The sequence below is a fragment of the Typopeltis vanoorti genome, chromosome 25, assembly GCF_054136105.1.
Source record: "Typopeltis vanoorti isolate ZY-2024b chromosome 25, IOZ_Tvanoo_1.0, whole genome shotgun sequence".
Lineage (NCBI taxonomy): Eukaryota > Metazoa > Arthropoda > Arachnida > Uropygi > Thelyphonidae > Typopeltis > Typopeltis vanoorti.
This window is the reverse complement of record NC_143573.1, coordinates 16,626,604-16,653,818: the sequence shown is the minus strand read 5'-3', so window position 1 is coordinate 16,653,818 and position 27,215 is coordinate 16,626,604. Positions and strand designations below refer to the sequence as shown.

Genomic DNA, 27,215 nt, shown 5'->3' with positions numbered 1-27,215 from the left:
ATAAGATTACTTGGTTATTGAAGAACACACTAACAAGCAAAGATAAAGAAGTTATCATTTCTCTTTATAAGCCCTTGATAGCTCCACAACTAGATCACTGTGCTCAGATCTGGTCACCAGAGTTTCATGGAAATGAGGAAGTAGCTGATTGAATCCAGAGGGAAATAAACATGGTGAGTGGTCTGTGGAATTCTCACTGTGATGATAGATTGAGGGTTTGTGACTTGCAAAAGTTAGTTGATAGGTGAAAAAGATGAAATATGGCAAAAACATTTATGTTACCAAATGGGTTTTACAGGATTGATGCAGAGGAAATATTTCAACACCTGACCAGAGGGACAGAAGATGAAGAGGACATCTCTGCAAATTGATTAAGAGAATGGTTAACCAGGGTATGAGGACTAGATTTTTCAGTTGAAGAGTGGTGAATGAGTGGAATGGGTTGCAGTCTATTGTGAGTGCAACTGACTCAGTAACTCATGACAATGAGTTCAAGAATAGGTACGACAGATGTGTGGATAGATGGGTCTCCGATGATAATGATGATTATTATTATTATTACAAAGCATAAGTGAGGTATAACAAGAATAAGTGATGTATATGAAGTATTTTCATATCTAGTTAACATCATTTTCTCATCTCATCTCCCTTATACCCTCTTTTACCTTGCGGTGTCGAGGGTCCATTGATCATTGGACCTCACTCCGTTTACAGGATAAAGTGGTCAGCCCTATGCCCCGGTGCATCCTATGGCTTATAGTGTTGAGTTCTCAAGGCCAGTTTGCCTGCTTTGCGGGATGAAAAACCCCAGAATAAACTGGGGAAAAAACCCTGCTGTCCACGCCCAAGACTGGCTAACTTGGCTATCGCTGAGGAAGATCCTTCAGCTCCTCACATCACCGACGGGAATCGAACCTAGGTCACTCCTTCCCCAGGCATATGGTCGCGAAGCGCATAGCCACTAGGCTAACCGCGCGGACTCATAACATCATTTTAAAAATTAAAAATGATACCGAAACACTTCTAATGTGATACTTAAATTTTAGAACACATCTAATAAAATAAGTTTAGAATAACAAATATTCTAAAATTATTTATGTAATATTAGACTGAAAGTACACAGAAAATTTATATTTTGCATTTGGTGAAGAAAACATTAAAAGTCCAAAGTTTGCTCAAGTTATCATCATCATCATCATCATCAAATTCCTGACATGTACCCTCAAGGCGTGTACAGAATATAATAGTACTACATGAAAAATTTATATCATTACTAACTTCCTCTCTACAATTTTCCTCCAAATCAGTCTGTTACTTGTCAAGATTCCATCATTATCAGATCTAATATTTCTATAGGCACTCTGTACTGTATCAATCCACTTATATCTTGGTGTTCCTCTGGGTCATTTTCCTGCCAACCTGGCAGAAAACACTTGTTCTGCTAATTTTTCCTCGCCCATTCTGTTTAAGTGACCATACCACCTGAGATTAGCTCTGCTAATGCATTCCTGGATGCTGACAATTTCTAGTTCTTTCCTAATATCCTCGTATTTAATATGATATTGCCATTGATGCCATCTGTTCATGCCCCTAATCTTTCTCAGGACTCTCATATCTGTGATCTCTAGTCTTTGGTCAAGTGTTTGATTTCTAATCCAGCTCTCAGATCCATAAGTTAAAACTAGTTTGAACATTGTCTTGTATACAGCTAATTTAGTGTTCCGACTAATTTCTCTCTTATTCCATATGAATTTATTCAATTGACTTCCCACCATACCAGCTTTGCTGATTCTGTTGTCTATTTCTATATTTAATTTACCATCTTCACTAAAAATCGTGCCTAAGAAGCCGAAATATTTTACTTGTTCCACAGGTTCTCCGTAAACAACACAGTTGACATATTCAACGACTGTACCTATTTTCATTGTCTTTGTCTTTTTATTGCTGACCTTCATGCCATATCTATTACAACAGTTATTCAATTTAGTCAGGGAATCTTGCAAACTTGTAGTGGATTTATTTAGAAATATAACATCATCTGCAATAAAGCAAAGAGCTGACATTAATATCTCCAATTCTGATATCAGGTTTAATATCACTTTCCTTCATAATGTGATCTATATAGATAATGAATTACAGAGGGGATAATGTACATCCACGTCTCACACCAGATTTAACATTAAACCATCTTCCTGTACTTCCTTCAATTCTAACTGCTGACTTACAACTCAAATAAAGACTAAGTATTGCTTGATATAATGCCCCATTGACACCATATAACTGTACCGTATTGAATAGCTTCTCTCTTGGTACCTTGTCATATGCCTTTTCCAGATCGACAAAACTTAAATACAGATCTTTGTTATATTCCCATGCTTTCTCAACTATTTGTCGTAAAGTGAAGATCTGATCCTGACAGCCTCTATTTGGCCTGAATCCAGCTTGTTCTTCACCAAGCTTTCTTCCACAATTATTTTCAACTGTTTGTCATGTATAACTGGTTTAAATCTTGCCAGGAACACTCAGTAGAGAAATACCTCTGTAATTCTCACATTCAGTTTTTTTTCCCTTTTTATATATGGGTACTATTAGAGATCTACTCCAATCATCAGGAATTCTTCCCTCTGTACAGCCCTTCTGAACTGTGCAGTGCAGCCACTGTAAGACTTTTATACCACCATACTTCAGTATTTCTGGTTGAATATCATCTACTCCTGCTGACTTTCCACATTTTAAGCCTTTCATGGCTTTTTCTACTTCAAGTATGGATATGTATTCCTGATTGTATGCGTGTTGAGTGTTTTTTACCACTGTGCAATCACTGCTTGTTTCATTTAGCAATTTTTTAAAGCAATTACACCACACTTCAAGGATATCATTTTCTCCTGTTTTCATGTCACCTTTATCATCTCTAACTCCTTTTACAGCACTCTTTCCTCCATTTCTAAGCTTCTACAACAACCTCCAGAATATCTTACCACTTTCTTGATATTTATTTTCTATGTTCTTGCCGAAGTCCTCTCATGAGTTTTGTTTAGCATTCTTGCATTTGTCTCTGTATTCTCTAAGAGCACAAGCTGACTTATTTGACAGGAACTTTTGATATGCTTTCTTATTTTCCTTCACTGCCTCTTTAACTTCCTATGTTCACCATGGAGTTGATTTTTCAATCCTTGCACACAACCTCACCACATGCCTCTCTGGCAGAATCAATCAGGGTTTTCTTCAAGGCTTGCCACTGAATCTCCAAGGTTTGGTTCCTGTTCTCAAACTCTTTCAATTTTTCTTCGATAATCTTTGTGTATTTTTGTCTACAGTTCACATCTGAGAGCTGCTCAACTTTTATTCACTTTGAAACTTTCTTATATGTTATTCTTTTTAAATTCAATTTTATCCTGCTCAAGATCACTTCCAATTTCCAATCCTCTGTACACTCCGGTGTCCTGCACCAGGGAGAAAACATCACTATCAACAATAACATAGTCAATGAGACTTTTCTTATTCCTTGCCTCTTCTCTGCATGTGAATTTGTGCACATTTTTATGTTGGAACATGGTGTTAGTAATAACCAGTCGATGTCCTTGGCAGAAATCCAACAGGTATTTGTCATTATTATTAGCTTTGCTCTTTTCTCCAAATTTTTCCAAAATATTTTTGTATGTCTGACTATCATTTCGTACTATGCTATTTAGATCCCCAACAAGGACCAACTTTTCCTTTTTCATTGTGTCAGTTGCTTTCTCTAAAGCATCAAAAATTCCTCCACTTTTACCTTAGCATAACCTTCTGTGGGACCATAGGCACAAATAAGTTTCATTGTCCAATTCCCCATTCTGATATTTGCCCACATCACTCTGATTGAGACTAGTTGCCATTCAAGAAGATTAACCTTGTATTTAGTGTTGAATACTATGGCTACTCCTTCTTTTCCTTGAATGTCATTTCCTGAATATAACATTTTGTATTTATTGCCGAGAAAAATCTCACCAGTTTTTGTTTTTTTTATTTCAATCATCCCTATTATGTCAATCTGGTACTTATCTAATTCCTCAGCTAGCTCCATTTCTTTGCCATTCAGGTTTCTTATGTTGATAGTACCAATCTTTAACTCTGGTGATATTGAGTTGGGGTGTGCTTTCAGATTTGTTCCAGTAGCTGACTTTTTGCTGTTCGCCCTGGTTCCCTGGCGAAAACAATGGGGGCCTTGTATAACCGGACGACGCCAAAGCCGGCATGAAATTTTATCATGTTGTACCATAATTTTGTATACTGGTTTAAGCCAATAAGAATACAATATTTGGTAGGCTAAATCCCAAATTTTCAGCCCATCCTTGTTTGTTCAGTATCCAGGTAGATAACCAACAGGGTGCACCACAAGAAGGTGAGGACTGCTTATTTACCTTCAATTAAAAAGTTATTATTATTATCAGAGCTTGACAAATATGCTACAGACTGGACAAAATAAAATATTTTTTTATTTAATAAAAATTAACTTTCTAAACAAAATGTTTTGTTTTGTTTTTAACTTTAAGAAAACAGAAGAATATGCATAATAATAAAGGCCCAATCTAGAAGAAAAATAATGCAAAAATTTTTAAATTAGAAGAAAAAAAACGGAAGGGGTGTTTCTTGGGTGAGTATTTTTTTTTTTTTCATGTCAAGTAGGATTTTGCATAATTTGTTGAGCCCTGATTATTATTATAATTTTCTTGAACTCCATGGAGTGACAAGACTCATTGTGGAAGATGAACAGTAGTCAAAACAAAGTCTATCTTACAATCACTAAAGTCATCCACTGTTTGCACTTTCACCACTCTCTGTCTCTTAGGCAATGCATTCTCCCATGCTCCTGCTACTCTGCATGCAAAAAAAAAAAACTTACTTCTTACCCTTTCACTCACTACTTTCTTTTACAAATTCCAGGAATGGCCATTTGTCCTTGTTCCTTCCCCTTATTCTACCATATGAAAAATCTCCTAGTTATTGTAAATAATAATGAAAATTCTTTTAAGATTAGAAATAGATACTAAATGAGAAGAAGCTGACTAGTTTCATCACAGATTATGTGCGACTTTCTCAGGCTAAAAAAATGCAAATGTAAGGTTGACAAATATAAGATGCAAATTAACAAGAGAAGCTGGCAGAAACCACCATAATGTGAATTCCTTGTAACTGTGGTTTTTCTTACATAGGTCAAACTTCTAGAAGGTTCAAGATAAGAAACAGAATAAAAAAAAAAAACTCAGTAATATGGTCCATAATAGAAAAGAAAGATCAGGTTTAGCCTTATCATTTTTCCCACACACACATCATGACACTGACTGACTAAAACAAGACATTTATGTCTTATCTAGAAGAAAACTTGCTCTCATCAGATAAAAGAATCCACCACCATCATTTTGTCACAGGGAAATCAAAAACTGATCCCAAGTGACATTTGGATTTCAACTTTTCAGCTAATCTGCAATCTCCAAAAACTGCTAGAAACCAGGTGCCTCATACCACACTTCGTTATCTCTATGCTTTTCCAACTGTTTATACTACAATGGTTCCTGCCAGTTTCTCTTGTTACCTTATATATGTCAACCTTACATTTATATATACATACTTATTTTATCCTGAGGAAGCTACAAGTAATCTGTGATGAAACTAGTTTCTTCTTTTCATCACAGATTTTTAACCTAATCACCAAACAAACTTAATTTTCATTATCAACCACTTTAGTCAAAAGTTCTTTTTCAATAGTTAATATAAATATTCTTTGCATCCTGGATGGTTCTGAACTCAAACTTTCCAACCAAAGTGTATTATCAACAAGAAAACAATGATATGGAGATGCTCAAATTTAAAATAAAAGCTAAAATTTTTATAGCTATAATAATCATCGTTGTTAATTACCAGGCAAATTTGGTTGAAATTTATTATTTAACTCCAATACTAGTTGTTTTCTCTGTTCTACTTCTGAATCTGAAAGGCCATATGTATCAGCAACCTTATATAATAACTTACTAACAGCTACACATTGGCTTGGCAAAGGTGGTGGCAAATTCCTCAACATTATTTCTGCTAAGTGATCCTGCAAAATATTTAAAATATCAAACAGTAAACAGCATTAGTAAGGAGAAAAAAAATTAATAGTGACTAAAAATTAATTGGCAGCTTCAGAAAGATTAATCTAAACAGCATACTGTTAAATAAAGGCAAATATAACTAACTGCTGAAAAATCATGGTCAAAGCTCAATAAGATTAATACCATTCAAAAGGAAAATCTCCATAACAAATCATCCATTATTACAAAAATGTTTTCTTATACCCTATGAGCTTAAGCTTGCTGTAATAAGAATTAATTGTACACAATTTATCGTATTAGACTGGTAAATCATAAATGAACACAGAAGGTCACTGCGAAAAACTCGGAGGCTTAGACTTTTTCTTTCTTTCTTCATATTGCCCTCATACATAAGAAACCACAAAACCCATAACTCAGTGCATTGCCTGAATAAGTGGTTAAGGAGAAAGACGGAATCTGTTAATACACCTCATGAAGAGCTGGGGTGTATATATTCAAGAAAACAGTATGGCAAGGTAGACGAGATGATTACAGGAGAGCAGAGGAATGGCAGTGTCCAGTGGAGTACCTATTAAAAAAACTATACAGAAACACAGCAGCTCAGAGAAAATGAATAGATAGAGAGAGAGAGAGGGAGGAAGGAAGGGATCATCTATGTGAGAGACCATCATCTGAATGCAAATGGGAGGATATGAATACACAACCCCAAATGTGTGAACAATATTCTAAGGTCAAGTGAATTTGGAATTTACAAAACACAAGGAATACTACAGAAGAGTGCTGTCTTGAATAAAAAAAATTAAGATTTTTTTTGAGGCTGAAGAAACTACATAAGTGATGAGTTTATAGCAGGATAGGCTAGATGCAAAAGTCAACATGAAGAGAAAAGTGACAATCTTGTATGACAATCTGAACTTAATCAAAAGTAAATGGGATAGTGCAAGATCTTTCTACTAAAAATTAAGACTGGACTGTCTTTTGATAAAATTGAAATTCAGTAGATTATGTTCACTCAATTTTGAGAGTGGTGAAAAGATAATTGTTTAAGATAATGGTTTTGGAACTATAAGAATAAAAAAAAAAAAAAAGGATGGGAATCAGTCAAGGGAAGATGAAAGGGGAGCAATCAATGCTGTACTGCATTTCAAAATTTAGGTAAAAATTGAAGAGCAACATATATAATAAAGAACTAGGTAGGGAGGAGATGGTAGGAGAAAAGTCATTAATGGTGAACAGTATAAAGCATAGTTTAAATAGTGTGTTAAGGAAGAAAAAACCTAATTCTGAATAGAAATCAGCTGACCAAGTATATATAGTTCTACTACATAGTAAATAAAAGAAAGGATGGCAATGGAACAACAATATGCATGAATGCAGAAAGGTGACCGCAGCAGAAGAAAAAGCCGAATTATCAAAACAATTATTTCATGAGATATTATCTGGGCAGAAATAATATGACATATGACGATGATGGTGATGAAACAAAAATATAAGAGAATGAAGTGAATAAATTGCACACGCTAGAACAATTGAAATACTGACACAAGTTTGGCTGAAATCGATGTAATATTAACAAGTGTTAAGCAAATTGGTAATGCCATTAATTTGTTTAAGCCACAACATTAGTAGAGTGCCAAAGAAGTAGAAAGGGAGTAAGAATATTGTCAAAAAAGGAAAGCATATTATAGGTCATTCAATATTTCTATAAAAGTGGTACTAAGGCCTTGGTAAATTCTGTTTACTTTACCAAGAAGAACCTGGCTAGTGTGATAACATTCTGTGAAGGTAATAATTCTCAGCAACATCACTTCTGTGCTGTGATAGCATTCCTCCGTCTTCTACATTTTTATAACACAGAAAATCAGAGAGATTGCACAGTGAATTATAGGCTGTTTAGTATTTCTGGAGTAATGATAACAATATCTTGGGGTAGATTTTATTAGAACTATAAATGAGGAATAACAAATAAATAACATAATACTACACACACATAGTTCTTAACACCATTATTCATGCTGGTGATATCATCACTTTATCTCCTACATTATTATAATATATACAGGGTGGCCATAAAATAACTTTCCCTTTTTGGAGGCATCTGTAGTTAAAACCAATAAACAGAATGAGACCAAATTTTATACTGAGACTTTGAAGGAATGGGGAGATGATTTCCACGAAAAAAAGATTTAGTACCAAAAGTCGCCGATAGGGGAAATTTTGGCACTGGTGGAGCTGAAAACAAGCAGATAATTACATTAAAGGCAGATAAAATGCAATAACAACGTTTCGACGGTGTAAGTGACAGCCGTATCACTCATCCCAGCTGGATATGTGGGTTACAATGATAATAAGAATAATAATAATTAAACTAAAACAACTTCTTAATCTTAATCATAGCTCTCAGTGCTATAGCTGACATACGACCTGTACGCAGGTTATGAAGCCTTCTAAATTCCCGAAGAACTGCTACGGCATTGCACTGTTTAAGGTAAAACAACTTAACAAGTAAAGCAAGCTGAGGCAAGGTAGGACACATATTGAGCATAATATGTCAGCCATTCGAATAACTGCTCGAACGTTTCCAACCCTTTTTAAATGGAGTTCATGGCACTGCTGTCACATGTGCACAGTAAAATTTGCATAATCCTTTTTACCATTTACTGCAAATATCTGACTGCTTTCGGCTCTGCCAGTGCCAAAATTTCCCCTATCAGCAACTTTTGGTACTAAATCTTTTTTTCGCGGAATTCATCTCCCCATGCCTTCGAAAGTCTCAATATAAAATGTGGTCTCATTCCGTGTATTAGTTTTAGCTACAGATAACTCCAAAGAGGGAAAGATAATTTATGGCCATTCTGTATATATATATATATATATATGTGGAGAGGAGGTGCTTAAGGGTAAAAGCTGTATAACTGGAAGGAAATCTCGCTGTAGCCCTTTAAGGAATGCAGAGAACTAACCGAGGCTTGTGACTAATGTTCAATATCTACCTAAATACTGAACGAATGAGGATGGTCTGGCAGTTTGGAATTTAGTTGACCAAATTGTACTCCTACTGGTTTAAACTATAATGCAAAGCGATGGTAAAACATGATAGAATTTCAATCTAACTGGGGCGTTGCCCAATTAAACAAGGTCCGCACTGTTTTAGTCAGAGAACTAGGGCAATAGTGAAAAGTCAGCTACTAGAACACATCCAGGAATATATCCCAATTCAACATCAAGAGAGAGTTCAAGATTGGTACTATTAATGTAAGAAGCATTGATGGAAAAGAAATCAAACTAGCAGAAGAATCGGATAGTTACCATATTGGTATAATAGTGTGACTGAAACAAAGAAGACAAAAACAGATGAGATCTTTCTAAGAAACAAATGCAAAACTTTATATTCAACCAATAACAATCAAAGAAAAGAAGGAGTATAGATTTCAACATTAAATATGAGGATAATATTCTTAAATGGCAGGCAACATCAGGTGGAGTGATATAGACAAACATCAGAATTGGGGAACTGAACAGTGAGACTTATTTCTGCCTATGGTCACACAGAGGATTCTACTAAGGAACAAATGGAAGAATTTTTTTAAGAAATCAGAGAAGGCAGCTGACAAAATGAAAAAGAAAAAAGTTGGTCCTCGTCGGAGATCTAAATAGCAGAGCAGGAAATGATTATCAGATGTAGGGAAATGTTTTGGGAAACTTTGGAGAAAAGAGCAAAACTAATAATAATGGAAGTGCCTGCTGTATTTCTATTCAGAATGGACTAGTTACTACTAACACCATGTTTCAATATAAAAATGTGCACAAATTCACATGGAGAGAAGATGCAAGATGTTTCCCCACTGGTTCAGGATACGAGCATAGAGAGAAGATCTGAAATACAGGATGATCACTATTTAGTTTTGAGCAGGATAAAATTCAATTTCATATTGAAAAGAAGAATATGTGAGAAAGTTTTAAATGAATCAAAGTTGAGAATATTTCAGAGGTGAACTATAGACTAAAATACACAAACTCGTTCAAGAACAAATGAAAGAGTTAAAACACAAGAACCAAAATGTGCACAAATTCACATGGAGAGAAGATGCAAGATGTTTCCCCACTGGTTCAGGATACGAGCATAGAGAGAAGATCTGAAATACGGGATGATCACTATTTAGTTTTGAGCAGGATAAAATTCGATTTCATATTGAAAAGAAGAATATGTGAGAAAGTTTTAAATGAATCAAAGTTGAGAATATTTCAGAGGTGAACTATAGACTAAAATACACAAACTCGTTCAAGAACAAATGAAAGAGTTAGAACACAAGAACCAACCCTTGGAAATTCAGTAGCAAATCCTGAAGAAAAAATTCACTGATTTAGCTAGAGAAGCATGTGGTGAAGTATGAGATAGAAAAATTAGAACTCCATGGTGGAATCACAAAGTTAAACAGGTAATCGAGGAAAAGAAGAAAGCATATCAAAGTTCCTGGCAAGCAAGTCAGCTTGTGCTCGCAGGGAATACAGAGAAAAATGCACGAAAATGGAGCATTGTGTAAAACTCACTAAACAAAAGTCATGGGAAGATCAGGAAGGTGACAAAATATTTTAATGCTGTTGAAAAAGCTTAGAAATGGAGGAAGGAGTACTGTAAAAGAAATCAGAGATGATAATAGTGATATGAAAATTGAACATAAAGGTGTTTTATGTGTCTACAGTAATAACTTTGAAAGACTGCTAAATGAAACAAGAGGTGACAGCAAAGCAGTGGTAGAAAACCATCACTAGGAATTCACATCAATACTTGAGGTAGAAAAAGTAATAAAAACCAGAAATGTGGAAAGGCAACTGGAATAGATGATATTCAACCAAGAATGCCAAATATGGAGGTATTATTATTATCATTATTACTACAGACAACTCCAAGGAGTCCTTAGACTCATCGAAGGAGGCTCTAAACATCATGTCAAAAACTATTCAGCTTCCATACAATATTTATCATACCTTGCCTTGAACCTACTCACAGTCATGGCACTCACAACAGATTCTGGCAACTTATTCCACTCATTCACCACTCTCCATGCAAAAATCCTAGTTATAACATCTTTGCTAACCACACTCTTGCCCAGTTTCCATGAATGGCCCCTAGTCCTGCCACCATCAGACCTGTTCTGAAAAATATCCTCTGAAATAATCTTATAGAAACCATTCAGTAATTTGAATGTCTCAATCATATCACCCCTCTTCTGCCTATCAACCAATGTCTGCAACCCACAAATCTTCAACCTGTTCTCATTCATTCCATAGACCTGCATAGATCTTGGTCACTCGCCTCTGGATCCTCTCTACCTCCTCCCCATCAAGAAGAAACCCTGCCACCCAGATCTGGGCAGTAGTCAAGATGGGGTCTTATCAAGGCTCTATACAGAGGAACAATAATTTGCTTGCCTCTGCTCGTCAAAGTATTCTTCAGTAACCAAGTGATTTGTTGAGCTGATTTAGCTACTTTTGCAATGTGCCCTCTAAACTTCAACTCCCTATCCACCAACACCCCCAATCCTTGGCCTTGTCAATCTCCTGGAGTACAGTTCCACAAATGTGGTATACTGCTGCTAATCTTTTCACCCCAAAATGCATAACCTTACACTTGGCCACATTAAATTGACATCTGTTCTCCTTATCCCAGCCCCCCAATCTCTCCAAATCATCTTGCAAAATTTTGACATCATGTGCATTCACTATTGCTCTACCCAACTTTGCATCATCAACAAAGAAATTAATAGTTCCTCTCAGATCCTTTCCAATATCATTAATGAACAAATTAAATAGTAGTGGTCCAAGAACAGTACATGCGACACACCAATAGTCAAAGGCCGTCTTTTGGACTCTATTCCTAACTCTCCATCAACCACCCTCCTATCCATCTCACCAACCCTATATCCATCCCCATATGCTGCAGTTTGCTGATTAGAATTCCATGTGGTATCCTGTCAAAGGCCTCAGCAAGGTCCAGCAGTATGACTGTAAGCCCATTACCCTTATCCAGCTCAGCCGTCACTGTGTTATAAAACGTGAGCAAGTTAGTGAGGCATGATCTACCCTACACAAAACCATGCTGTCCCCCATACAGTATTATCCCGTTATCTTCTATCCATTCCTGTATTCTTCTCTTGACTACTTTCTCCAAAACCTTGACAACGACTCCTGATATGCTGATCGGTCGATAATTTCAACAGCAGTCTTGGAACCTCCCTTATGCAGTGGTACTATTTTCCCTTTTTCCACCCCACACCCACCTCGCTTTGACAGGAGGAATCTTTATATGGGGTTTTTCCAACTGAAGGCGAGTTAGCCGATCTCATACAGAGGTATCAAGGTTTTTCTCTGGGAAAGTTGGGATTTTCATCCGGCATACAGACAAAATTGGCCTTCAGGACACATGCAATTTACAGACAAAAAATACTAGTGGTGGTGGGGTATAAAAGTATTCTCACAGCAGCCATCAACAAAAAAAAAAAAAAAGGAAATAAAACTCAATTTGAGAATTACAGAAGTATTTTTCTACTGAGTGTTCCTGGTAAGATTCATGCATGTATGCTTGAGAAATGGCCAAGAAAAATTGTGGAAGGGAAGCTTGGTGAAGAACAAGCTACATTCTGGCAAAACAGAGGTTGTCAATATCAGATTTTCATATTAAGACAAACAGTTGAGAAATCTTCAGAATATAATAAGGATTTGTACTTAAGATTGATAGATCTGGAAAAAAGCATATGACAAAGTGCCAAGAGGTTTGGTTTATAGTTTATTTACAAAAACGATAAAGGTCATACTGTGCCATACTAAAGGTTACAACATTAGCATTTACAGAAAATTGTAAACAATATGTCTGTACAAGAATCTAGTTTCACAAAGCAGCATCTCTAGGTAAACGGAACTGCTGCAGAGGGCACAGCAACACACAAGGTCAGAGGTTATTACAGTAGTGCAAAAATAGTTAACAATATAAGTTAATACATAATATATGAAACATTAAGCCAAGGAATGCAGTATCTACATATATGTAAAATATATATTATATCTACATATATTATATGTATCTACATATATTATATGTAAAATTATAATAGATGCCTTTATAGCAGTACAAAAATAGGCAAAAAGGAATTATTATACAATATGCATGGATAAAAATTAAATTTAGCAATGCAGTAGAAACAGAATTTAGAATACATATAAACAGAATTACGAAAAAGTACACAAATAGGTAAGATGTCCTACAGCACTACATGATTATTCAAAAAATAAAGTAGTAAATAAGATGTATACACAAAATGTATGTTAAGTGATGCAGTATCTACATATAAACAAAATTACTGCAGAGGTTTCAGCAGTACATAAATAGATACTATAGGTTAACATCAGTGCTGGATTTACGTATAAGCTAAAAAAGCTACAGCTTAGGACCTCGCAATCTGCCAGGGCCTCAAATAAAAAAACAAAAAGACCAGCTGATGTAATTTAAAACAGTAGGGGGCCTCTGGGTTTTGTATAGCTTAGGGCCTCAGCAAGTCTAAATCTGGCCCTGGTTAACATGTATATACAAAACAAGTCAAGGAAAGCAGTGTCTACATCTAGTAAGATTATAACAAACATTATTATACTAATACTTAAAGAGTCAGAAAGGAATTATTATACAGCATAAGTTTAGCATTATGGTATTTACATATTAACAAAATTACAGCAGGGTGATACAAATATCGAGGCCCATGGTAATACATAATTGGTCAGATTTAACCTAATGAATAATATATATGTATAAAAGTTAAGTTAAGCAAAAAAAAAAAAAAAAAGTATTTACATATAACCAAATTTATGGTCAAATGTGTTTGTACAAATTAATTCTTTCTAAAAAATTAAAAACATCATGTAATTTGCCTGAGTCTGCTAGCATTTCCCTGAGTGTATATGGCTTGGTTAGATAGGTGAAAATTTCATTCCTCTCTCGTGTAAATTTTTGACAATCTACCAGAATACGATGAATAGTGAGATGTGTGTTGCATTTTTCACATATGGGAGGGTCATCAGTTCTCAGTAAATGAGATTGCATGACTGTGACCTATGCAAAGTCTAGCAAGGACAACCTCCTCCCTTCTTTCGTACGTTGACTAGAATGCCAGAGTTTAATTTCAGGTTTAATGTTACATAATTTGTTTGTTGATGTTTCTTGCCATGTTAACTCCCACTGACCAATTAGCTTTGATCTTATAAGTTGTCTGTAGTCTGTATATGGAACTGTCAAATAGTATGTGGAGAAGGTATGGGCTGATTTAGCAGCTGCATCTGCAGCCTCATTTCCTTTGATTCCAATGTGACTGGGAATCCAGAAGAACTGAACATCGAAATTAAGGATTTTCATTTTGTGAAGCAGGTGTAGCACTTCATAGAGTACTGGATGAGGATTATACATAGGAGAGGAGATAGCCTGTAAAGAGCTCAATGAGTCTGTATAAATTATACACTTTTGGTAGCAGTTTTCTTTTATATGCACAAGTGCAAGCTGAATGGCATGTGGGTGCTAAGACAGTGAACGAGTTCAAGGCAAGGTATGATAGATACTGTGAGAATGTTGAACAGCTGTGTGAACATGATGTTTAGGGCCTCCCTCGATGAGTCTAAGGACTCCTGGAGTAGCCCGTGGTAATAATAATAATAACTCTGCTGTATAATTACTGCAGTCTGGTGGGATCTGATTTGAAATAATAATGTCAGGAAACACAGCAGCATAGCCAACAGAGGTGTTAGTTCTTGAACCATCAGTATAGATGGGTAAAAAGTGTGCATTAAACAACTGCAAGTAAATGGATGATGGGTTATAAGATTTCTTTTGCTGACAAAGTGAGAGGTTGCAGGATGGTGTGCAAACCTGCCATGAAGGAATGCTGTTATGCTTAGTGTAGCTAATGTTGTCAACATTTATACTGACAGCTTGCACAGTTTCTTTAACACGCATACCAAAAGGATGTAGCAGTTTGATGTGTGTGATATTGAGCTTCCCAATGCAGAGAGAAGATACTATTCCATGTAGGGTGATCTGGGAGAGATTTTATTTTCAGGGCATAATTAAGAGATAACTGTTTCTGTCAAAGTGATAGAGCCGGTTCATTTGCTTCTACATAGAGACTTGGAATGGGTGAGATGCGAAAAGCACCAGTAGTTATCCATATACCCTGATGATGGATGGAATCCAACCATCGTAGGTTACTCTGTCTTGCCGAACCATAGACTTGGGACCCATAATCCAGCTTTGAACGTATAAGTGCACAATAAAGATGGAGCAATGAAGCTCAATCAGCACCCTGCCCAGTAGAGGATAGAGTGCGAAGGAGGTTCAAAGTTCTTTTGCACTTTTCTCTTAGTTGACGAATGTGTGCTAGAAATGTGAGTTTTCTGTCAAAGATGAGTCCCAAGAAGTTGGTTTCTGTAGTTACTGGAATAACAGTAGGTCCCATTCTTAGTTCAGGATCTGGGTGATGAGTGCATTTTCAACAGAAGTGTACACAGACACTTTTTTCTGTTGAAAACCTAAACCCATTATTAAGAGCCCACAGAGAGACACTATCAATTGCCTGCTGAAGTTGTCTTTCAATTATCCTCATGTTACGTGAGTGACAGTAAATTGTGAAGTCATCAACATATAGAGAATTGTCTAGAGTGGGAGGAAGCTGTTCAGTGATTGAGTTGATTTTAATAGCAAAAAGGGTTACACTTAAGACAGAGACTTGGGGAACACCTTGTTCTTGAAGATATGGTCGAGATAGAGTACTTCCCACTCTGACTTGGAAAGTTTGCCTGGACAGAAAGTTTTTAATAAATATATGGAGGTGTCCTTTGAGACCTAGGTTATAGGCATCTTTTAATATGCCATATCTCCAGGTTGTGTCATAAGCGTTTTCCATGTCAAAAAAAACTGAGACAAGATGTTCTCGCTTCAGAAATGCATCTCTTATACAAGTTTCTAACCGAACTAAATGGTCTAAAGTTGATCGATGTCTACGGAAACCACATTGTGTATTGGAAAGAAGACTGTTGCTTTCTAAATACTAGAGAACTGGCATTAACCATTTTCTCTAGTATCTTACAAAGACAGCTGGTCAGAGCAATGGGTCGATAATTATTTGCTTGTGTTGGATCTTTTCCTGGTTTCGGGATAGCAATGATAATTGACTTATGCCAAGAATTTGGAAACTCTTCCTATGCAAGTGTTCTACTGTATAATAAGAGAAGAAGATCCACAGAAGATGATGGTAGATGTTTTATCATTTCATAATGGATGTCATCAGGTCCTACTGCACTAGGGTGAGATTATAGGAGAGCTCTTTTTAGTTCCTCCATGACAAAAGGCTGATTATATGGCTGAAGAATGTTGGTAGAAAAAAGTAAGTCTTTGTTTCTCTTGCTGCTCTTTCAGTATTAAAAATTCCAGAGAATATGAAGCTGTTGCTGAGATTTTAGCAAAAGTTTCTCTCAAAGTATCTGCAATAGCTTTGGGATCAGCAAGAACACTTCCATTATAGTCTAAGGTGGACAAACAATGTGTGCCATATCTGCCTTTCATTTTCCGGATTTTATCCCATACAATTTTTGGACTGGTCATTTGATTAATTGATGTAGTAAATTGGATCCAAGATTGTTTTTGACTCTGACATCTTACAAAACGTGCTTTGGCCCAAGCATGCTTGAAAGTTACTAAATTTGATGTGGTGGGGTATCTATGAAATATGCTCCATGCTCTGTGTTGATCTTTTTTGGCTGCCTGACATTCTGGGTTCCACCAAGACTTTGGATAGACTGGAAATTGAGATGATGTTTTTGGGATGGAGGTTGTTACTGCCTGGACAATGCATTCTGTTATATATTTTACAGCTTCATCGATAGGTGTTTGACTGATGGCATCAGCATTAAATTTTGCAAGATGAGAGAAAGTGTTCCAGTCAGCCTGGTCCATTTTCCATATAGGTATCCGTGTGGGTGAACATGGTTCCTGTGAAGACATTGTACAAAGAACAGGAAAGTGATCACTTCCATATATGTTCTCTTCAACGTCCCACATGAGCAGTGGAAGAATGGAAGGGGAACAGATTGTAAGATTGATTGCAGAATATGAGTGGGTAGGCATATGGAAGAAAGTATCGAGTTTATTATTTAGAAGGGAAAGGTTATTATTATCAAGAATTTTTTCAATGATTCGACCTCGTCTATTAATGTTGGCACTACCCCATAGAGTATTGTGACCGTTAAAGTCGCCCATCAAAAGTATGGGTTCAGGCAGTTGCGAGATAAGGTTATCAAGATCAATTTCATTTAACTCAGCATTTGGTGGTAAATAAATTGAACATACTGTAATAAGGAATCCCACATGAGATGATGTTTTTGGGATGGAGGTTGTTGCTGCCTGGACAATGCATTCTGTTATATATTTTACAGCTTCATTGATAGGTGTTTGACTGATGGCATCAGCATTAAATTTTGCAAGATGAGAGAAAGTGTTCCAGTCAGCCTGGTCCATTTTCCATATAGGTATCCGTGTGGGTGAACATGGTTCCTGTGAAGACATTGTACAAAGAACAGGAAAGTGATCACTTCCATATATGTTCTCTTCAATAAGCAAATCACTACCGCTTCCAGAGAAGTATTAAGTTGGACCTGATGGAAAGGAGTATGACTGCCCACTAGGATAGCTACTCCTCCATGAGCAGGACCATCTCCAGTTCTATCCTTACGTACAACAGTGAAATTCCTAAAGGTAGGATCCTCATTGAGTCTTAAGTAAGCTTCCTGTAGACAGAAACAGAAAGGTTTGTGTTTTTGCAACATCTTGATATTGTCAATATTGTGGCGGATCCCACGACAGTTCCTTTGTAAAAATTTTCCTATTGTTTTGATTTTATTGACTTGTCTGGTTTTCGAGAGGTTGAGGGCTTACCTTTGTCAGATTTAGATTTATCCACTGTTTTAGGGAAGTATGGATGGCCAGTGTCCCTCTCTTCCTCTGGTAGAGTGTTCAAAACATCAAATGTGTTAGGGTCAGTTGGTATGCTTAGTTTGCTTTCCGTGGGTATCGAGGTACCCATTTTTTGTGTGAGTGTCTGGTGGTTTATCTTTGAGTGAAGTCTCCACCATAAATTTTTTGACAAATGAGTTTTTATCGAATGGGAGCATTTTTGAAGTTGTCTCGGGAGTAAGGCCATAGGTCTTGTGATTAATGCGCTCAACAGAGAAGCACTTGCGATCGTAAAGTTCAGGTAGGTTGAAATTATCAAATGGTGGAATAGACATACATATTTCAGTTGCTGTTGGCACTTTTTTAATTGTTACTTTTTCAGCATAAGAGGATTGTAGAACAGGTGTAATGGTGGCCAGCTTACTTTTTGCATCCTGATATGTTATGTTTTGTTCTGTTTTAATTTTTGTATCACTTTATCATCTTTCCATTTCTGACATGCACGAGAGTATGCTGGATGATCTCCATGACAGTTGACACATTTAGCTTTTTTTTTTTCATAGCAAGATTAATTTTCATGTTCTTTACTACCACATCGGGCACAGGTAATAGAACCACAAAAGGCAGTTTGGGCATGTCCATATCTTTGACACTTAAAGCATCTCGGCAGGTTAGATGTGTACATTCTAACAGGACAGCTGAGATACCCTCTTTTACAGATGTCGGAGGCCTAAGTGTATCAAAAGTAAGGATGATGTTCTTGGTTGAAACCAGGCGACCATCCCTGTGTATATGGATGCACCTCACACCCGTTCACTCCTTGCTCTTTAAGCTCTGAACTTATCTCCTCATCAGGAACATCAAGGAGATCCCATTCTGGTAACACTCCTCTACTGGAATTGAATGTTCTGTGAGGTGTTACTGCAATTAGTATTCCACCCATTGTCGTTGCTCTCAGTAGTTTCTTGGAATGTTGTTTGCACATTGTTTCCACAAGGATATCACCAGAACACAATTTCTTGACAGTTTTGGGAGGTCCTGCCAGTCCTAAACTTTTTTGGATAAAGAAGGGTCACATTTTCCCAACTGGTTTTCCACTTGTTGCATGAATGATTAAAAAGGTTGGTACATTTATGTTAGTATCCGATATCTTTTGTTTCTTACTTCTGTTTCCATATGCTGTGTCTATATTATCAGTACTTGGCTGGGACTTTGTTAGGGTCCTTGAAACATTTGAGGATGAAGAATTCATCATCATCAAATTCCTGCCATGTACCCTCAAGGGGTGTACAGGATATGATAGTACTAGATGAAAAATTTACATTACTAACTTCTTATCTACAATTTTCCTCCAAATTAGTCTGTTACTTGTCAAGACTCCAACATTATCAGACTTACATTTCTATCGTCTAAGGCACTTTGCACCGTATCAACTCACCTATATCTTGGTCTTCCTATGGGTTGTTTTCCTGCCAACCAGGCAGAGAACACTTGTTTTGCTAATCTTTCCTCTCCCATTCTGTTTAAGTGACCATACTCCTGACATTAGCTCTGCTAACGCATTCCTGGATGCTGACAATGTCAAGTTCTTTCTTAATATCCTCGTTTTTAATATGATACTGCAATTGATGCCATCTGTTCACGCCTCTAATCTTTCACAGGACTCTCATATCTGCGGTCTCTAGTCTTTGGTCAAGTGTTATAATTCTGACCCAGCTCTCAGATCCATAAGTTAAAACTGGTTTGAACACTGCCTTGTATACAGCTAATTTAGTGTTCCGACTAATTTCTCTTTTATTCCATATAAATTTATTCAATTGACTTCCTACCATACCAGCTTTGTTGATTCGGTTGTCTATTTCTATATTTAATTTACCATCTTCACGAAAAATTGTGCCTAAGTAGCTGAAATGTTTTACTTGTTCCACAGGTTCCCCATTCACAACACAGTTGACATTATCAATGATTCTGCCTATTTTCATTGTCTTTGTCATTTTATTGCTGACCTTCATACCATATCTATTACAACAGTTATTCAATTTAGTCAGAGAATCTTGCAGACTAGTAGCGGATTTATTTAGAAGTATAACATCATCTGCATAAAGCAAAGAGCTGACATTAACATCTCCAATTTTGATATCATGTTTAATACTACTTTCCTTCATAATGTGATCCATATAGATCATGAATAACAGAGGGGATAATGTACATCCTTGTCTCACACCAGATTTAACATTAAACCATCTTCCTGTACTTCCTTCAATTCTAATTAATGACTTACAACTCAAATAAAGACAAAGTATTGCTTGATATAATGTCACATTGACACCATCTCTCTTGGCACCTTGTCATATGCCTTTTCCAAATCAAAAAAACTTAAATACAAATCTTTGTTATATTCCCATGATTTCTCCAATATTTGTCGTAAAGTGAAGATCTGATCTTAAAAAACTGTATTCGACCTGAATCCAGCTTGTTCTTCACCAAGCTTTTCTTCCACAATTCTTCTCAACCGTTTCTCAAGTATACTTGCATATATCTTACCAGTAACACTCAGTAGGGAAATACCTCTGTAATTCCCACATTCAGTTTTATTTCCCTTTTTATATATGGGTACTATGAGAGCTCTACTCCAATCATTGGGAATTCGTCCCTCTGTCCAGGCATTCTGAACTATGCAGTGCAGCCACTGTAAGACTTTTATACCACCATAATACTTCAGCATTTCTGGTTGAATATCATTTACTCCTGCTGCTTTTCCACATTTCAAGCCTTTGATGGCGTTTTCTACTTCAAGTATGGATATGTATTCCTGACTGCATGCCTGGTCAGTGTTTTTTTACTACTGTGCTGTCCTCACTGCTTGTTTCATTTAGCAGCTTTTCAAAGTAATTACTCCATACTTCAAGAATAACTTTTTCTCCAGTTTTCATGTCACCTTTATCATCTCTAACTCCTTTTACAGCACTCTTTCCTCCATTCCTAAGCTTCTTTAACAACCTCCAGAATATTTTGCCACCTTCTTGATATTTATTTTCTATGTTCTTTCCAAAGTCCTCCCATGACTTTTGTTTAGCTAGTTTTACAGTGTTTCACCTTCTCACATTTGTCTCTGTATTCTCTAAGAGCACAAGCTGACTTATTTGCCAGAAGCATTTGATATGCTTTTGTCTTTTCTTTCACTGCCTCTTTAACTTCCTGTGTCCACCATAGAGTTCTAATTTTTCTATCCTTGCAGACAACTTCACCACATGCCTCTCTAGCTGAATCAATCAGAGTTTTCTTCAAGGCTTGCCACTGAATCTCCAAGGTTTGGTTCCTGTTCTCAAACTCTTTCATTTTTTCTTTAATAATCTTTGTGTATTTTAGTCTACATTTCACATCTGAAAGCTGCTCACCTTTTATTTGCTTTAAAACTTTCTTACATGTTATTCTTTTCAATATGAAATTCAATTTTATCCTGCTGAAGGCTAAATAATGATCACTTCCAATTTCAAATCCTCTGTACACTCTGGTGTCCTGCACCAGGGAGAAAACATCACTATCAACAATAACATAGTCAATGAGACTTTTCTTATTCCTTGCCTCTTCTCTGCATGTGAATTTGTGCACATTTTTAAGTTGGAACATGGTGTTAGTAATAACCAGTCCATGTCCTGAGCAGAAATGCAACAGATATTTGCCATTATTATTAGCTTTGCTCTTTTCTCCAAATTTTCCCAAAATATTTTTGTATGTCTGACGATCATTTTCTACTCTGCTATTTAGATCCCCAACAAGGACCAACTTTTCCTTTTTCATTGTGTCAGTTGCTTTTTCTAAAGCCTCAAAAAATTCCTCCACTTCTACCTTAGTAGAACCTTCTTTGGGACTATAGGCACAAATAAGTCTCATTGTCCAGTTCCCCATTCTTATATTTGCCCACATTACTCTACTTGAGACTGCCTGCCATTCAAGAAGATTAGCCTCATATTTTGTGTTGAATACTATGGCTACTCCTTCTTTTCCTTGATTGTCATTGCCTGAATATAACATTTTGTAATTATTGCTCAGAAAGACCTCACCAGTTTTGTCTTTTTTGTTTCAGTCACCCCTATTATGTTGATCTGGTACTTATCTAATTCCTCAGCTAGCTCCATTTCTTTGCCATTCAGGCTTCTTATGTTGATAGTACCAATCTTTAACTCTGATGATGTTGAATTGGGGTGTGTTTTCAGATTTGTTACAGTAGTTGACTTTTTGCTGTTCGCCGTGGTTCCCTGGCGAAAACAACAGGGGCCTTGTTTAACCGGGCGACGCCCCAGCCGCCATGAAATTTTGTCATGTTGTACCATCATTTATGAAGAATTTATACTTAAGGAATTTTTAATTTGGCGCCACAGCTCCCCATCCATCATGGAGCCACACATGGACGCCCACTACCCAGCAAGCAAAGACTGCGCTCAGGAGTGGAATGCCAGGGCTACCCTGGATGCTATACCGGCACTGCAGCAGGTCTAGGATCCTGACTCTGGACCACGGGGTGAGAGACTTATTGCAACATCGTTGACCCTTGCAGGCAAGCCCACTAGCCGACTGATCCTGGCTGGGCCATCTAGGACCACCCATGTTGCCAAAGCAGGGGCCAAAGTAGTGCAAGACTATCAGGATCCCCCTTTCCGGATGTCCACAGGTCACATGGCATTGGATCGCATGGCGGCAGGGCGTTGGATCCTAGAGATGGTAGTCTGGAAAAAGGCTAGTGAAAAAGACTCAGGAGCAGTAGAGCAAAGCATACGGGAAAAAAAGCAAAGAAAAAGAATAAGAATGAAAAGGGCCAGTACCATCACTGGGAGGTCCCCTCCATTACGAACAGTTCCCCTTCAAGGTGATGGAGGGGACCTCTCAAGGGGAGTGCCAAGAGGAAAGCTCTTCAAAACACTACAGTTATTTGGTTTAGCGGCTGCATAGCACAACTGGAAGTGCGACAGTTCAATTCTTGCCTTGACAGGAGGAATCTTTATATGGGTTTTTTTCAAACTGAAGACGAGTTAGCCTATCTCATACAGAGGTATCAGGGTTTTTTCTCTTGGGAAGTTGGGTTTTTCATTCCGCATACAGAAAAAATCGGCCTTCAGGACACACACAATTTACAGACAAAAAATACTAGTGGTGATAGGCAGTAGATGGTGATAGTGTATATGATGAAGATGGTGAGTTGTAGGGCAGGTGCCCGCTCTCGAGTAGTCTTTGGACTCCTTGGAGGTGTCACGAAATAATAATAATAATAACAAATTGGACATTATATCAAGCAATATACAGTCTCAATTTGAATTGTAAGTCAGCGGTTAGAATAGGAGGAGGTAGAGGAAAATGGGTTGATATTAAACCAGGTGTGTGAAAATGATGCATATTATTTCCACTGTTATTCATTATCTATACAGATCACAATATGAAGGAAAGTGGTATTAAACCTGATATCCAAACTGGTAATGTTAATCTTAGCACTTTGGTTTATGCAGATGATGTCATACTTCTAAATAAATCCAGTGCAGGTCTGCAAGATTCAGTGACTAAATTGAATAACAGTTATGCTAAATTTGGAAAATCAGCAATAAAAAGACAAAGACAATGAAAATAGGCAGAAACATTAAAAACATCAACTGTATCCTGAATGGAGAACCAATAGAATAAGTAAAACATTTAATCTATTTAGTCACAATTAAATATGGAAATAGAAAACAGTACTAGTAAGGCTGGTATGGTAACAAGATAGCTGAATAAATTTATATGGAGTAAGAAAGAAATTAGTCAAAACACTAAATTGGCTATATGCAAGACAGTGATCAAACCAATTTCAATTTATGGATCATGAGAGCTTGGTTAGAAATAAAATACTAGATCAGAGAATGGAGACCACTGATGTGAAAGTTCTGAGAAAGATTAGTGAAGTGAACAGATGGTATCAATGGTAGTATCGTATTATAAATGAGGATATTAGGAAAGAACTTGAGATTGTTAGCAGAGCTAATCTCAAATGGAATCATCACTTAAACAGAATGAAAGATTAGCAAAAGAAGTGTTCTTTGCCAGGTTGGTATAAAAAAAAGACCAAGAGGTAGATGGATTGATAAAAAAAAATGCGTTAAAAGACAGAAATGATAAAATCTGGTAATGTTGGAGTCTTCACAGATAACAGATTAATTTGGAGGAAAATTGTTGACTGGAAGTAATATTTTTATGTAGTACTATTATAACATCCTGTAACCCACCTGAAGGTATATTTCAAGAATTTGATGATGATAAGAATGACATATGGAGAGTTATTTCTATAATACTTTATAATATAAATAAAGTGAAAACAGTTGGACAAGCAAAATGGACACACCATATTATGAGACAGTGCAAGAGGATAGCCAGTGGCATGCCAATAAAGTCTACATTTGGACTAGGAATACTGCTGTTTAACAGTATACTGATACAATATTTTGAAGGGCCACATGCAGTGTTTATTGATGATAAAAAAAAGTTGGAAAGGATAAAAAGAAATGACTGAGAGTTAAGGTAGATTTGCAAATAGATTGATATTCTGAATAAGAGATAAAAGTAGTTAAAAACTACCTGCTCATTTTGAATTGAGAAGATGGACAGGGTATAATGATGCAAACCTTACAATTGTAAGACTGAACTGGCACATTCAATTTCCTTGTAAATTATCTCTTACACCTTGGCCTCTATAGCAATATTATTTAAGGAAATTTGGACTCTAGAAGTAATAATTTACAGGAAGTTCAAGATAAGTGAACGCAGTATGAAAACAGTAAAGCCAACAGTAAATTGAGAAGGACATTGATACACTGGAATAAGAGCAAAATGCTTTGATATATAGACATATTTAACTAATATGTTTAGATCTGGGTTGGTAGTACTGGAATTTATAGGAAAAGGAAGGGGAAAAGAACTGTTAAATGATAACTATGAGAATAAATTAAGGAAATGTAGGATGCAGAGTTATGGTTGTATTTTTCTACTTGTGGCACTAACGTAGAACATACGGTAGAAGAAGAAGTGCTGTATGTGGCTTATAGATAATTCTTTTATTTCAGTGAATATTATTCTTTTTAATAAAGGATGGGGGGGGGGGGGGCAGGAATGTTCTGATAAACACCTAGAACAGAAATGATATTAAAGCAACTGATATAAATCCTTGTAATTATTTCTAATTGTATTTTATTTACTTGACACTGTAAAATTGAGTATTTTTGTTTGTGGAATTTAATATGCGACCGTCTTTAGAAAGAGTTTTTAGTGGCACTGACACATATAAGGAAAATGATGATGATGAAGGATTGTGTTCTATGTACTCATTACATAGAACACAAATGGTTTATGGTACAAAAGCAATAGCAGAGAGAGTGTGTTGGAAATATTTTGTATATGAGTGCTAGAAATGTGAGACATGTGGAAAGCAGGGAAAATCCAGTAACTAATATTAACAACATAGGGCATGATAGTGAAAATGTTGTAGAGAAGAGAATGTAGAAGGGAATGAAAGACAGTGCACAAAACATGAATAAGAATATGAAAGAAGTGGCTGAATGTATGGAGTGAAATAGAGTTACTGGAGAAACAATTATCATATGGTACATCAGGAGGAAGAATGAAAGAAAAAGTGAATGGGAAAAGTATAAAAGTGTGAGAAACTGGGAGTAGGGAGAAGATATTGTATGCAGATTCAATAATAAGGGGATATATTTAATAAGAATGTGATGAAAGCATGTTTCTAAGATATGAATATCAATGTCATGAAGCTGTTAATTTGCAGAGGGAGAGAAGTGAAAGAAATTATTGTTCTGGTAGGCCCAAATGATATGAAAGGTGAGAAATATGTAAAGAGAGAAAATATGTAACAGTTGCTAACAGAAACGAAAAATAAGAATGAGAAAGTAAAGATTGTGAGTTTGCTACCTTGGTACGAACAGGACTGAATTAAGAAGAAGGACCATGATTGTGAATGAGCCAATGAGAAGATTGTGCATAAGGGATGGTGTGCACAGTTCACAGATGTATGGAGTGAATTTGATGGATGAAAGGATTGTATATGCCTGATGGACTGCAATTGAATGGTTGGAGTTAGATGTTTGAAGAAAGTGTTGTTTAGTGATAAATTGGAAGTGCAACATCAGGGAAACTAGAAGTATTAGGTAGCATGTAGTCGAGAGGGGGGGGGGGGGGGTGTTAGCCATTCTTGAGACTAATGTGTATGTGTGTATATATAGAAATTATCATGCAATGCTGAATGCAGTTTCACAGGTCCAAAGAGATGTTGAAATGCATATGCAAGAAAGCTAGAAGTATCAAAAATAAAGGAGAGATGTTTTTGGCATTGTTCAGTTTGACCTGACCAGGTTGACAGAAAACAATATATTTACAAGGATAGAATGTAAAGGGTATTGTATTTTCAGGGAGGATAGAGGGAATGGGACAGGTTGTGAGATATTATTATTATTAAGAGAGATCTCCAGGGAGTCACCTCATCGAGGGAGGCCACATACTATCCGCAACAGCTGTAATACCTGTTTTTGATTTCATTCACACTACTTGCACACACCACATCCAATAGTAATCCATTCAAATCACACAACACTCTATAAGAGAAAAATCTTGTCCTCACTTTCCTTCCTGACAGAATTCATTCTCAACTTCCAAGGATGCCCTCATGTCCTTTCCCCATCCTCCTTAAAATGAAAAATTCCATCTACTAAAATTCTGCATAATACTTTCTGATGTTTGTAAGTTTCAATCATATCACCCCTCTTTTCTGCTGTTCGTTAGTGTCTGCAATCTACAAATTATCAATCTGTCTTCATAATCAGTATTCCACAATCCTGATATAATTTTTAACACTCTCCTTTGCATTCTTTTTGCTTTATCAGCATCAGCACAGAAACCCGGAGACCAGACCTGTGCATGGTAATCCAAGTGAGGTTTTATCAAGGCCTTGCAAAGAGGCAAAATAAATTCTTTATCTTTGTGTCAAAGTTCGTTTCAGCAGTGTAATTATCCTCTGAGTTGTATTTGCAATCTTTGGCACTTGAATTTCAACTTCCTCTCTACTAAAACTCCAAGGATCCCTATCCTGATCAATTTCTTCTGCATAATCCCACCAATATAATGAC

The 27,215-nt window shown here is 36.5% G+C and overlaps 1 protein-coding gene across 3 annotated transcripts in view; it reads right to left on the bottom strand.

Annotated features, from left to right (window-relative positions):
• The window catches only part of LOC150092574 (terminal uridylyltransferase 4-like), a 583,753-nt gene that overhangs the window by 459,556 nt on the left and 96,982 nt on the right, over nt 1-27,215 (bottom strand). For all 3 annotated transcript variants that reach the window (XM_090414413.1, XM_090414412.1, XM_090414414.1), the window contains exon 5: nt 5,899-6,076. In XM_090414413.1, coding sequence (XP_090270539.1) covers nt 5,899-6,076 — 178 coding nt within the window. The remainder of the gene's footprint in view (nt 1-5,898; nt 6,077-27,215) is intronic.